This window comes from Nyctibius grandis, chromosome 4 (genome assembly GCF_013368605.1).
Source record: "Nyctibius grandis isolate bNycGra1 chromosome 4, bNycGra1.pri, whole genome shotgun sequence".
Lineage (NCBI taxonomy): Eukaryota > Metazoa > Chordata > Aves > Nyctibiiformes > Nyctibiidae > Nyctibius > Nyctibius grandis.
In genome coordinates this window covers 12124449-12139864 of record NC_090661.1, presented here as the reverse complement: position 1 = coordinate 12139864, position 15416 = coordinate 12124449, and the positions used below count along the sequence as shown (strand labels likewise).

Sequence of the window (15416 nt, the reverse complement as noted above, 5' to 3'; positions counted from 1 at the left end):
TAGGAGAAAATACTTGCATTCATTTAAGAAATTACAAAAAAACATAAAAGAGAGATTTTTATTACTGTAGGGAATATAACCACTTAGGTTGAGGTTAAATATAGCTGGTTTCTCTCTGATAACTCTTTGGTGCCATTACAGTTAATTCATTGATTTTAAGGGATATACTAAAAATTTACATGTAAATTAGAAGCAATGTTTTATACTTTACAGCTTCAACACATACCACCTAGAAAGATAAGTCAACAGGGACAGGGTATCTTTGACAATTACAACTGCACCATCTTTTAAAATGTTTAATCTCTACAATATAAGAACATTTTAAACCTGAGTAAGCTGGTGGGTGTTTCTAATATGCTTAGAGAAACTCAGTATTTTAGAATTCTTTTTCAAATCACCATGTTCCCAATTAACTTAAATATCTCCTAAATGTATCTAATAATCTTACACTTCTATCAGCCTTCCTTAGTTTTCCAATATGTTTTGGTTTTGTAATCTCATTATATATCAATATTTACTTAGTTTAAATAAGAAATATAGTACTCCAAAATGTCCTGTGCTAGTAATCACTAAGAGGCTACTCCTGCAAACACTGGAATAACTGAATACATCTACCATGGGAGTAGCACACCCACTTCTTCTTACACAGGGTGCTGTAACAGAGCTCCTTACTGGGCTTAAAAGAAGTCAGTTCCAGAAAATCATTCCGTTTTAATTATATTTAATAAATTACCAAATAGATACAGAAGAAAAATAACAAAAGCTTCCTGCACTGACATCACTTTCATAAACTCAGTCGTCTTAGAAGCAGAGAGAGTATCTGCCAGATGCTGCTATTGTGAAAGAATGATTTTGCATTAATAAATCAGCTGACACCTGGAGATATTGGCATAAACAATGACTTTTTACAAGATGATGCAGTTCTAATTTAGGAATCACTGCTTCATTTGTTTTCTCTGTATCTTTAGTTTAACTCATGACATTTAATGCACATACTGGCTCTATGATAACTTTCTTACTTCACCTAGTATGTTGAGACTATAATGGTTAAAAATATTTTGAAAGGACCAAATGTTTATTTCCAGTGAATGGGCAATTTTTAAAAACTGATCATAACATATTACACTTCAGGGTGAAGTTGCAGTCTAATTGGATTCTGTAGTTGTCTAACAAGTTGCACAGAAACCAATGAAACTTAAGAGAAATGTTCAAGTACAAATGTTAAGTATATTTATTTTTCATAGTAAAATCCTATGAAACTTCAAGCATTAATTTGACTTCAAAAATAATTTCCCTAGAATTTACAACCATACCGTTAGAATTTGGTAAGTCAATACTATGCCATCGTGAGTTAGAAGACTAATCTTCATAAGTCTATTTCTAGAAAACTTACTCAGATTTTCATTCTAAATAGGACTGTAAGTCATTTAGCTTAAAGATTTTTTCTAATAGCAGACAAATCTATATTATCTGTATTACACTGATTATGCAGTAAAGCTGTGTTCCCATGTCCTTTCTTGGCTGAAGATAACACTGTCTGAAAAGATTATAAGCCCTAGACAGCCCTATTTTTCCTCATGAGAAGTCACTGCCTCCTTCAGATTGACTTGCTGAAACGCTTCTAAATCCCCACCATCAAACAACATGGTCTTTTCTACCAACTTTTTTCTACCATTTTGATTGGAAAAGGCAGGCAGGTTCACATGAACCCTTTTTAGCTAACAGACTGGAAGGGTGGTATCTCCACCAGAGAAGTGATGAACAGCTCCAGATGCCCTGCAGGAGGTAATCCTCCTGCTGATACAGCTGCAGCCAGGGCATGCAGACACAGCTTAAGACCAAAAACCAGAAAATACAGGTCTTTCTGTAAAATGTATCTGTTAGTAACTTTATACTCTATATTGCCTCTTAAAGATAGACAGGAGTCAGATATCTAATGACATGCATCAAAGCTGCTGAGATGAATTACAAAGGCAACGTTCTTCTGTTTCCTTGACACATTCACATCTATGGTAGGAATATTTTAGGCACCTTGCAGCTTGAGGCAAGATCACACCTGACAGTTGTTAACAGCAAGGATTTATCCCACTTTACATTTCATCCTAACTTTTAAAGCCAGGATGATTATAATCCATTATTCCATGTTCTTAGAACTGCAGATTGTGTTAAACATAACTTAAAGAAAAACCAATAATTTTGCCATGAAGAAAACATGGTACATTCGATTTGATGACAATAAACCAAAATCCTCGAATTCAATTTTTATTTTTGTTCTAGATAAGCCATTTGTTTCCAAAGTTTGTGTGATCTTTGGACTCGAGAAAAAAATACTGTACAGGTATGCGTGGATAATTTCCTTGCTTTTCTTTATGCCAACTTTCTAAGATTTCTTACAGTAAAACTTGGGCAAAGTGTTTCCAGGGTCAGAAGCAGGAGGTAGGCTATGTCTACATTAGCAAGTAATTCAGAGCAAAAGGAGCAGACAAACAGACTGAAGCAGCAGATGCTGAGGTCCCTGCAGCTATACTACACATTTGTTGTTTTACTTTGTACTAGATTTAGTCCAGTTGAGTTGATAACCCCATTGTAAATTGATGACCCCCATGGTTTTAAGCTAAGTGGTGAATCATTGGTTCAGATCCTTTTAAGAGCTGGTGAGCATTTGGTACATACCTGAAGCAGAACTTTTGTGTTAAATTCTTCCAAGAAAAATCTAGTACACATGCACCAAAACAGCATCAACTAATGGTAAGGGGAGATGCTGGAGGGATTCACTTCAAAATTACACTACTGCTTGAAATAAAATGTAGGTTTACTTCATTCTAAGAGACAATGTTATCCACTCAGCTTATTAAAGTTTAGAGAAGATAGCTGACAGCAGAGAGAATGACAGCACCAGATGAATGATTTACACACAGAAATGAATGAACCACCAAGCAGATGGATTTCAGTATTGGAAGATATGGCTATTCTGTCCTCTTGTAGCTATTGCAACCAAGAATTTGTTTTTTCTACTTCAGAAAAGGAGCAATAACCTTAAGCTATTGTAAGGAACAGTTAGTGTGACAACCGGGCAAATTAACTTGTTTGAATGAAAAATGCAGTACTGATTCTCTTTAGAGAAATTTTCCCATTTCAAATAAAAATTAACCTGAGGACCACAGCCATTGGGAAACAGATTGATGAAACAGGAGATGCGAAAAATACTTCTGAGGTTTTCTAATGGGGAATGCTGTAGGAATTGAACCAAATTCCAAGTACATGATTTATTAACTTGCAAGACAGCAATAATGATGGCTGTTGGTGTTCAATGTTAGTATACAAACAAAATTTTTCTTTTCTGCAACATGTTCTTCAGTAAGTCTTTACTCATCTTCTTATAAGCTCATTCATTATCAGTCTCCCATAGATATCTAAAGACTGTTTTTCATTGGTTTAGCAAGTTATTTAATATGTGGACTTTGCTTAAGATAGCAGAGTAAGTCTACTTGCTGACTTCTCTTTCAAGGTCTACTTCATGCAAGTATTCACTATGAATGCCTGTTCCCAGTAAGAAAGCTGGTGCATTAACAGTCATCTTCTGTGAGACACAATCATCCATACATTTTAATACAGGTTAATGTCCAAGAGCCTTTTCAGCTTTTTCAGTGAGAAGAATGAGAGAAGTGGGAAAAGACAGACATATGCACAAGAGGAACTATGCAAGCTCCTATCTTGTGTTTGCATCCACAGAGACTGCAAAGCATTTGTATTTACTGGTTTGAGATGATGCAAAGGACAGACTTCAGAATTAACCCGAAATGAGAGTAATATTCTTAACCTAATGTCTTCCTACACAATGTAACTGCTGGTGTTCGTCTTCTTCTGAACATGCAGCATATATAAAAGTAAGAACATCTTAGGTCCCCCTGGTTTATAGCTGCTTGTTTCCAGAACTGATGGAGTACAAGGCCTCTTCAATGCTCATCATCAAGCACAAGGAATTAAAAACTGTCTAGTCACTGTGCTAACAATCAGTCAATTTCTTCTTCTGAAGAAAAGTACTCCAGACTGCCAAAAGCCAGTCTTTAAGCTTAAAAAAAAGTCTATTTGAAATCTCTGCATAAATGACCTTAAAAGATCCGTAATGCCAACCATCCCTCTTAGTCTGTTTTGTGTGGATGGGTCAGTCTCCTCTAGGCAACCATTCCAACTCTTCCTGAGGTTTAATAAATAAATCCATTCACTTATTTAATAAATAATCTGTTCACTTTAATAAAACCTAGAGAAGAAGGTTACTAGTTTTCTCTCAAACCATTATCTGTAACATCTGAAATAGTGGCATCTATGCACTTATTTATGAATTCTTTAAATTAAAATTAGATAGAGATTGACTTACCTGATGCACACAGTCTAAGAACTGTAAGAAAACAGGAGCAAATACACTGCCCTGACAATTGAGAGACAGATTACTACGTTGACTGAATTTATGACCAAAAGAGAGCCATTCTTTTTCCACCAGCATTCGGAAGCCTTCAAGTGTCCTATAGAAGGGATCACTGAGTAACTGCACCAGAGATACTACCTAGATCATAAGACAGGATATATTGTGTTAGTGACAGAAGTTAGGAGAACACTTTATAGTCAATGAATATAAATATTCCATGATCTATTTATAGTTCAAGGAAACAAAAGCCTTCATATAAACTCAATTACAAGTATTTTATCACATACATTTAAGTATTTTTATAAAACAAACCAAATAATATCTCACATGAAAAAGCTTAAATTAAACTGAGACTTCACGATATCTATAAAAGTCAAATCTGACCAACTATAGACTTTTTAAGTCATTATAATGCTTACCACATTTAAATCACATTTTAAATAAAAACACTTTTATTAATAAAATAAGGATAACAAACACTTATAAAATCGTATCGGCTACCTCACCAAAGAAAGTGTTAAAGAATTGGTTCTGAGGGAGACTTTAGAGTTTCTGCAGTGTTGCCATGCTATGGTGCTCACCAGCCAACTTCAGCCTGTTTTTATAGACAGCATCTCAGAAGACTTTAAAATGCAGCATAGACTTCTATCACTTCCAGCTCTGTATGTCCCCTTCTCTATTCCTCATTGTTCAACAATGATTCCAATAATGATGTTAACATTCTTTTGTGGGTTTGTTTACCTGGTATCAGGATGCTGGCTGCACATTAAGTTTTTATTTACTAGAATTATTGATATCTATGTTTATTTTCTGAATTATGAAGCAACTACATGGACACTATGCATCTATTAAATGAGGCAGCTGGTCTTCATTCACCTAATTTATAGTTTGTTTCACAAAGTTATGTGTTCTGGTGATCTGTTCTTGCAGCAGGTGTTACAGTTGCTTTGGCACAAATTTAGTTTTCTCCCTGTGTGTGGTCTCCTAACTTCATTTATGGAAAGTGAATGGCAAAAGAAAGCATTCCTCTCCTTCCCTCCTGTGTTTAAAGTGTACTAAGTTTACAAAGATAAATGATCTGTTGTGGCAACTTTCAGCTTTCATTCTTACATATGGTCAGGTGCAGGAATGCTGATTTTATACTTAAGCCTTAGAACTGTAAGTGCATCAGGACCTTTGGAACAAATTCCTTTTAAGGAACTCTTTCATGGTGTAAATTGCAAATGAATGCAAGGATTCATGCATTCTAGTTTCTTCTCTGCTGCCACAGGACAAATTTATTAATGTTACACCAAATCATCAGTCACTTGTGTAAAAAAGTATTGCCTGGTGTTTTTTTCTTAATATTTAGCTATTTCAAGGTTTTAATAGCAGCTTACTTGCGCAGTAATATCCCAGCCATCTTCCAAACAAACCATAACAGAAGAACCATTTTCCAGGAGCTCAGAGATGATCACACCCAATTGCATTATCCTGTGAAGCTATGAAGTATTACAAATAAGTAACATACTCAAGTATAAGATACATTTCTAGATATTACCAATATTGAAGCTTTTCATATTTAATATTAAAATATGTATTCTGAAAGCTACATATAGCACAGAGAAATGAACTGATGCAACAGATCAGAAAGCTCTAACGTAACAATCTCAGGATTTTCATCTGAACTACAACAAAACTAAGCAAAGATTTGAAGATAGGAACTTAAACTATTAAAACCAATGAGTACTGTAATAAAATAGCTGTCATAAAAAGGAGAATAGGAACAACACAGTTGACAGATTTATTGTAGAGAAATTCCATCCTGGGCTTAACACTAAAGTAATTTCCTGTGAAATGTTAAGGTTCCATAAAGTCACTAAGTACTTAGATGGGAGAACCCAAGTCAGATATTTACGAGATAATATTTCTACTGTTCAATCACATGGAAGTTGGAAAATAATGAATTGAATAATAATAATTATGAAAAAAAACAAACCACAAACCTAAAGACAAACAGAAAAGTCCTATTTCTATAAACTGGAAAGTTTAGAAAGATTAAACAGTGTTTCTTACACTTTGCTTTTGGACATACTGGCTAAAACATATGGGAAGAGGACACTTAATAATTTGCATTCCAATATTCATTATGCAGTGATACTAAACTTCCTTGCGCAGGCAGGTTAGGTAATTTCTCTGGGAAGGGTTACTGACTTAAATGAGATTGATTCAAACATGATAGGTATAAGCAGGTTAAAAAATTTAGGCGAATTTGAGCAATTTTATCTTACTATGAAACTTCACATTGTTATTACTAAAAGCGAAATCTATATGATGTTTCTACCATTTTTGTCATACTATTATAGCATTCTTGGTAAACATCATAATAGACAATATATAAGCAATTCAGATTTTTATAGTAGAACGAAACTGCTCTTTGCAGAGCACTGAACACAATCCAACCAACAGCAGCAGTAGGAAATATGAAGCCTGAAAGAAGCGAGAAAGCAATATAGGAAAACAAATAAACAAAAGATGGCAAGAGACATCTAAGATCATGTATGCAAGGAAAAAAGTAAGTTCAGAAAGTACAGAAGGCACAGGAAAGTGACTCAGGGAGAAGAAAACTAAATTGGAGAAAATAAGAGGAAAAAAGATCAACCAAACAACAGTTAAACCCTAGAAAATTCATCCTTCTTCAGGGCAGCCTGATTTTTTCCTCTTAAAAAACACCCCAATCCTATGAATATTACCACGGAAATTGTCTTAGAAAACACTTAACTCCTCTGAACATTCACATAATCATTACTTAGAAAATAAAATAAACTAATTTTCCTGCAATTTTTAATATGAAAAATTGAAAAGAGCACCACTTTTAAAACGAAGCAGTTTGTTTGTTGTTCTATATTTTCTGAGGCAGTAGAAGAGAAGAAAGGCTGTTTTTTGCCATCCTTAATGAAGAAACTGATATACAATCTGGTTATACAGATTCAACATAAAAAAAAGCAAAATACTGTTTTTATCATTTGTATTCAGAAGATAGGGCAGCACTTCAAATTTCTTCTTATGTATTCACATCCTTATAAAAAAACATTTAGCCTATACAGTGTTAAAATCAATAGTGTAACTTCTACGACCCCGGAGAGGAAAGCTTAATACAATAAAACCATACTTCCAAGATGACAGATCTACTTCCTTTCTCAGGAATGGTAGAAAATGTGTCAAATCAGTCATAAATTAACTTTATCACATAAGTCACATAGGACATTATTTAAACCACAGAAATGTGGTTTAAATGTCACACAGCTAGCGTATGACATTTTGATCTAGTCCCGAGCAGAGACTGATACACTATTACTTTTCTTCTCAAAAATGCCAAAAAAGAGTAACTCCAATGTTATAAACTTCCCTTGAAATCTGTGCTACTACAGGTACATGTTCATTTCATCAAAGTGACACTCAGTTGAGTTATCTACACTTATCAACTTGCTCAACTACTCTGTGATTGAAAATGTTCACAAGATGAGGGAGTCAAGTCTTCATGCTCTTCCCACTTCTCCCCTTCCTGAACAATGTGGTGGCCCGACACAGCAATGACCAGGTCCTATGCTCTCTACGGAGTGATCACACCTCAAGGGAAGAAGTTAAGCCACTCCTTGCACTGTAGCACATTTCAACCAGGAGTACATTTTCTGATGCGTAATTACTGAAATGACTGTGCTACTCACATGTATTTCCTCCTTAAGAAATCAGCATGAGTCTATTCTGTTTACTATGATTAATTGCATTTGAGAAGAATTTATTCAGCAGAGGATTCCAAACATAACGTGTAACTGTTAAAAAAACATTCACTATAATTAAAATAGTTTTAGATTTACAAAGAGATGACTTTCCCACATCCTTCTTAATTTGAACCTTGCAAAGTTACTTCCAGTCTTGCCTTCATTTGGTTAATCTTTATGTAAGGGAAATATGGGATAGGGAAGTAAAGGAACAGATTCAGAGAGAACAGATTAACACGCACACAAACCCCTCTTCCCCGCAAACACTTTCCCACATCCCACAACAGATAACAGATGCTAGCTTATTTGTTAAATACTTGTGCATATGGAAATTCAGGGTGGGAACACACATGAAGAGTAGAACATCGGTTTTAAAATCAAAAGGTTCATTTATTGTTCTATACTTTTTTTCTGATTTTTAAAATATATAAAATAAGAAAAAGCAGTTAAAACCAAGACTACAAATTTATATAGGCAGAACAAATGGTCTTCTCTACTTGTGTATGTGTTCCATGTTATAAACCATAAATTACATGACAAAAATGCCTCCCACATTTGTAAATGTTACGATTGTATTAAAATAATAATGCTTATGTAATGACAGAATTGATAGTATGCAAAATAGCTACAATGAACAAAGAAGAACAGCGGGTTAGAACACAAAAGTTCTCTGTCAGAAGAGCCTGAAATTCATTTTGTGTAAGAAGTACTGCATACAGATTATTAGAAGTATCTGTCATATAAATTACCTGTGGGAACCACTCTGACTCCCCAAGTGCTTTAAGGAATGTTGCCTCAGAATCTGTAGGAATAGTGCTGGGAACACAAGCTCTCATCAGCTTTTTAAAGCTTGCCTTTGTCTGTCGGATGTCACTGAATTCAACAGGAACAAATTCACAATTCAAAGCAAAATCAAGTTTGAAACCCTGTGTGAAAAGGACACCAGCAGATGTAATTTCAAAGGGAAGCATATTTTTCACTGACAGTCTCATCAAATCTCAAAGTCTTGCCTGCTTTATTGCTGAATATTTCAATTCCTGATCAAAAATCTGTTTAGTTAAACACCTGCCCAGGATAATAAAAATCCTTACAACACTTGCAAAATGTACCATAATAAAGCACCCATCTACTACTCATAACAACAGAATGTATTGCATGGCAGTCATATTTTTAATAATAATAACAGTAATAAGAGTAGTAAAAAAACAAAGTTGAGTGATAAATCGTTGAGTACTTTATACACAACATAATGTGCTTCCTTTAGGATTTTTAGAGCAAATTAACAATGAACAGATAACATAACTGTATGGATGACATACCAACAGTGCAGGACAGGTTCTAGTAGTTCAATAAAGCAGAAAAAAAGTAATGCCCAAATCCAAAAAAGAACACCCAAAACTGCAAACTAGCTGACTCATGTAAGCAGTCACTGCACATTGAGACAGTTGTTTGTCTAAAGTACCTAGTTCAACACAGAACAGCAGTCAGGGAATACCTGATATAATTTCCAAGAGGTTTTCCTAGAAGAATTCTTCATGTTTTGTTTTACTTACCACATTTAGAAAATGAGCAATAAGAGAGGAGGACTGAATTAAGAGATCAAGTTAGCTAACTGAAAAAAAAGAACTATGATGAAAAGGATAATATGGAGAACATTATTAGGCAAAACACTTCTCATGTATGAAGCATCACTGAAGATCTTCACAGCAAACTTTTTCAGTTTTCTTCAGAAATTGCTCTTTCAAGGAATTAAACTTAGGACTGCAAATAATCTTCATTAAGTTGCTTCATAGGATGCCAAGTGAAAATGTAGGAAAGTCAAAGCCCAGATTTAGATCTGTTTATATTATGGCATGGCTCAAAAATAAATTAAATGGCTCAACTACCAAACTTGTTTTTAGAATGCTAAGTTGTAATAATGTATGATAAAATCAATTGAGAAAAGCAGCACAATTTCCTTAAAACGTTATATATTTCTGTTTGTATCATCAATTTATGGGATGTGATATTTAGCAGAATAAAGCAGGTCCTTATGGGAGTCAATGTCAGTAATGCATGCTCTGCCAAGCCCTTTATAAAGCCAGCAATTCCAAGTTAGCAGGATGGTAAAAAACCCTAGGAAAATACTTCACAATCAAAAATCAACAAGATTTCTTTTCATATTGATTTTGTCCAATGCTTACAGTTTGTACATCCAATATTCAGTTCTTTTCATATTCTGCATAACAATACACACCTATATGGTAATATATTAAAAATGCTTTAATCTATATCAAGCACTAACAAATTATCCCCACCTAGTTTGCAACTGCTGATACATTAAAATGACTTCCATTTTTTTCCCAAGTGGTCTAAAGGGTCACTTCAAAGCAGCAGACTAAAGATGTTTCTACTATGTATCTTTAGATGCATGATTGAACTCTTCACTTACCATTCATTAAGAAATCAAACGAATAGAAATGTGAGTAATTGTTACTAACGGATTATGGCAATTTAATTCTATGTAATCGTTTCTCTTGCACTACTCTTCCTACATTCCTTTTAATCAAAGTGTCTCCAAAACTTAACAAGATGAAAAATTGACATGAATAGACCTGTTTGAAAACTTTGGGAAGAACGTTCTCCAGAAAAGCAAATGAAAATGACAACTGAATAAAACTGAAAAATTTTGCAGGAAAATAAAGTTTTCTTACTGTTCAAAAGAACAGTTTGTTCTAATAATGATAAATGATGTTTACTTTTGAAATTTCTGTTTAATCTTTCATGTTATATTCTTACGCTTTATTATATTAAATCAGAACACTTTGATTACAGACCTAACAGGGTATTTCTGTAAATTATTGTTATGTAATGATATTAGAAAGTGATAGAAAGTCAAATGAAATCTAACTAATTAGATTTTGTGTACCAAAGTGTAATGAAGAAGCCAAAAGGAAAATGAATTTGCAAACCAATTATAAAAGACAAAATAAAAATGAAATAATAACTGACACCTGTTACATAACCATCACTGAAAAATACAACTGAAAATACAAATAAGATATAAAAGAACATTTGAAATTACAATGAAATGTCAAAATAGAAATAAAATTTGCAAAGAATTTACAAAACTGTAGACATCATGGTCCTCTTCATGTAATCAAATCAGGATGGACAGACTTCTGGGTTAGCCTTATTCATATCAATTTGGCTTCATGTGAGTTTAAGTGCTGCCCACAGTAATGAAGGTTTTCTTCTCTGGTAATCACTTTCCTGACTAACAGGATTCCATTTGCTTCATAACATATTTCAACACATCAGGAAAAATGAAATTGCACTTCAAATTACCAAATAAGTCTGTTTCATGTTTCCCAAACTAGAAATCACTGAGATGACGACTCAGCTGAACATCAGATGAGTAGTCAGCAGAATCAGAAGTACAGTAGTATGTATTTAGGTGTACTTAAGTGTGGCTCTGAAAGCATGAACTTACAGATACAGAACTCCAGCACTTCCCTTGGAATAGCTCTGAACAGTCTCTAAAAGGGGCAGCAAGCTCCACTGCCGCTACACCAGCCCCACTCCATTTGCCTGTAATCCCATCATTCGTCTTTATCCCAGCAGCTACACTGAGCAGAGCCAAACTCTGCTGCTCTTGCTCCCTGCAATGCCAATGCAGGGAGACAGTTAAGATATGGTGACTTCTGAACATGAAGGCTTGGCTGGATGGTCTGTTGCCTAGCAATGTATTTCCTTCCTAGCCATGTCTTTCCCAGTTTGAATGCTCTTACCTTGTACAAAAGCTATTTCATTCCTCTAGTGATCTGTTACCCATCTCTGTATGTCTTAGCTCTACTACACATCAGAACTTAACCGAAAGTGACAAATAGTGCTCTACTCACAGAACTGCTGTGAGCTGGAGCCTGATCTTTAACTGCTCTTTAAGACAATTTAGTATGTTTTTATTTAACTTTGTTGTATTATATAACCACAGAGCTTGATTTTTCATCCCCCCCGCCCCGCACTGAGTTATATTGCCTTAATTGCTATTCTGCATATAGGAATAATCTTCATAAGAATTTACACCTTTAGGAGAGTTATCCATTCGCCTTATCTAGAACATTATCTATTGTTTTGTAAAAACATTAGGGTTATTAAACTTAAGACAAACAAAAACTATGTTAACATAAAAAAAAAATTGCCATTACCCGTAACTGAGATTTTTCTCCAAATATATAGAGGGCTGCTTGCCGTCTCAACAGCTGACTTTGCAGAAAAGGGCTGCTGCTGTAGGAAGTGGCGTTATCTTTCCCTGCAAGTCTCGCACCAACATCAATGAATGGAGTCTGAGTGTTGATAAATCGGTTGCTTGAACGAAGACTTGCCCATACACCTTCATAAAGATGAAAAATATTTAAAAACCTTTTTGCATGAGGCACTGGAGGTCATAATTATTAAGGCACATGCTAAAACATAATTTGGAAAGTAGAGTGTTTAAACATGTCATTTGCATCCCTCAGAGGACATAATTAACAGCACATACTGGAAAAAAATATTTTCGTAACACAAATTGTCAAAAGCATCCTACTGCACTGTCATCTAACCTAACATACTAATCAAACTCTGCACAGCGCTTTCTACTGTAGAGAAAATGGTTGCTATGATATCAGTGATACAATGATAAAATGAATCACAACTTGCAAGTAATTAACATTCATTTAAGTATACGGAAATGAAATTGCTAGTGTTGTTCTTTGCAGAAGTAGGGCAAAAATTTGATGTATTTCCTTGTCAAAGGCATAATATTTTAGAAGTCGAACTAGTAAGAATATTATATAATTACCTTCTTTAAAAATGGAAATAGTATCACTTAAAATTCACAGTTACCTAGAATTCTTCTGTTCCTTTTGCCCTATGCAATGTAGTAGTATCAACCATATCATATTATAATGAAAATGTATATAAGGATGATCAATTCAAATATTACATTTCAGGATAAAGTAGTCCATATTTACTCTTGAAATGCCACAATTAAAATGCAGAATTTTATTTTTTAATTTCCCATGTCTAATGGACAATTAGAAATAAAAATGAATTTAAGGAAGTTCTTTTTTTAATCATGTGTTTCACAACTATATTCTAGCAGATGTGATTACTGTACAGTTGTGTGAGTGGAGAGAAGGATGCCTAGTTCATAGTCTTACATTTTTAATCTGGCAGTAAGATCACCATTACTCTGGCATCAGGGCATGCTACAGGAACCCCAAAGGTAGCAACAACATGAGCTTGAAACAGTGCAGTGTGACATGGAACCAGGGACTTGCATCTGAAAGCAGCACAGTCGTATCTGAATGGTATTGTACCAACCTATTAACCTCTGCCTCTCAACAGCATTTTTTGTTTGCATATTGTGCCTTGCCGGTGCAGCTCTACTGTCATTTCCAGAGGAGTAAATTCCTACAGCACAGAGACAGGCTCTGATCTGATCATGCTTAGGTAAGTTTTCTGACTTCAACATAAGGTAAAGTAGTGATAAACCAGATTGACGAGGCCTGTTTAGCACTAGCAGAAGAAAAGACAAATAGTAAATATTTTTCTCTTTCTTGTGCCTTAGTAACAATGATTTTGTGACACTGTTTTTGTGTGTCCAATGTGAGGTATGTGAATGGTACTTGCTTTTCAGAATATAAATAGCACTATTTGAAAATCAAATCCCTTAAAGTATACTAAATTTGGCATTCAAATGGCAGTGTGGAATTCTTTAACCCAATATGCAGTAAATCAGATTATCAGAAGACGCTCTTGTCCATAAATCTGTGAAGCAAGATATCCAAAAGAGGCACCAGAAATACCTCACAGTAGTAGAAATTTAGATACTACAGTACCAAAGAAACCCTCCAACACCTTCAGAAAAATCCAATAATATGCATAGTTAACATTTCTAGCATAGAAGAAATAAAGCTGCAGATAACAGTAGAATTCCACTGAGATAGTTCAACCAGCAAAATAATTTTATTCTGTTTTTTTTAGAAGCAGGATTATGTTTCTATTAAAGAATAATTCTGTAATCCTCAACAAGGACTTGTCTGTACAGTTTAGCTTGTCTGCCTGTCTGGCTGCTAGTCTTAGATGTGAGCAAACGAATGGGAGTAACTGAGAATGGTTGGGTAGGAAACTATGAATTGGCAACAGTTCTAAACAGTTTCCACTTCAGAGTCAGACAGTTTTATAAAATACCTCACATAATAAAGTAGTATGTTTAGTATAAACTTTTGTTCCACATCTCAACTACTACAGATGAAATAATAGACTTTAGCAAGCAGAAATAACAGCAAGCATTTAATAAGAGAAATAATTTCTTGTTCATTTGGTATGAAAAAATGCTAGCTCCAACACAGACAACTGTCCCCAAAGATGATATATACAAAAATATACTGTGCCACTTTCTAACATTTTACAAATGCAGGCCATCATTAGCACCTGTAGCACATCAAAAGCAACAAAACTGGTTACAAATACATGCAGGTGAACATGTTTATCAGTGATGGATAACAGTGATTAAAAGACACATTTATATTTCTATTCTAATTTTGCCTAGTATCTTATTTTTTGTTAGCAGTATCTAGCCTTCATTATTTGGTCTGTATGGTATTATTATGACTTTCTATAATTTGGCAGAAATCAATTTTTCCCTGTTCACTAACATTAACAATAATTTTGGAAAGAAAGTTAATTAACTAGGTAGTATTTCTTCACTATTTTACTAAAGCAGTAGGAGTACTAAATGCTTTTTTGCAGTATTAATTTTTTGCTGTTAAAATTTTCATACAGAAAATTTTCTACGCATCACTCCGCATTAGATCATAACATTATTAAAGAATAACATGGTGAAGGGTGTGACTAATCACTGTCACTTCATCGTACGTTCAATGGCCAAAAAACACCAAAACAAAACAAAACCACAACACTGAACTAAAAAACCAAAATTTTCTTAATGCAGAATCAAGGCTTTCTGTCAGTATCACTTTAGCATGTATTAAGATATCATAGAAGTTATGGAGATGGTAGAAAAGAATGTGCTTTCAGGACACAGAATACAGTACCTTGATGGACTCTTCCCTTAGTTGCTGATTTGGAATTTGAATGAGTGAAACATTTATCTCTGTACCCAAGCACTGGTAGATAACAGTTAAGACAGAAGGAGGAGGAATAGAATGCACATTGCAGCGAGACACATTGCAGGAGAAAAG

The 15416-nt window shown here is 34.4% G+C and overlaps 1 protein-coding gene across 1 annotated transcript in view; it reads right to left on the bottom strand.

Annotated features, from left to right (window-relative positions):
* SBF2 (SET binding factor 2) overlaps positions 1-15416 on the bottom strand; it is a 288886-nt gene that overhangs the window by 24125 nt on the left and 249345 nt on the right. Inside the window, 4 exon segments of the mRNA XM_068398307.1 lie at positions 4379-4564; positions 5806-5907; positions 8937-9113; positions 12375-12559. Of these exon segments, the coding sequence (XP_068254408.1) occupies positions 4379-4564; positions 5806-5907; positions 8937-9113; positions 12375-12559 (650 nt within the window).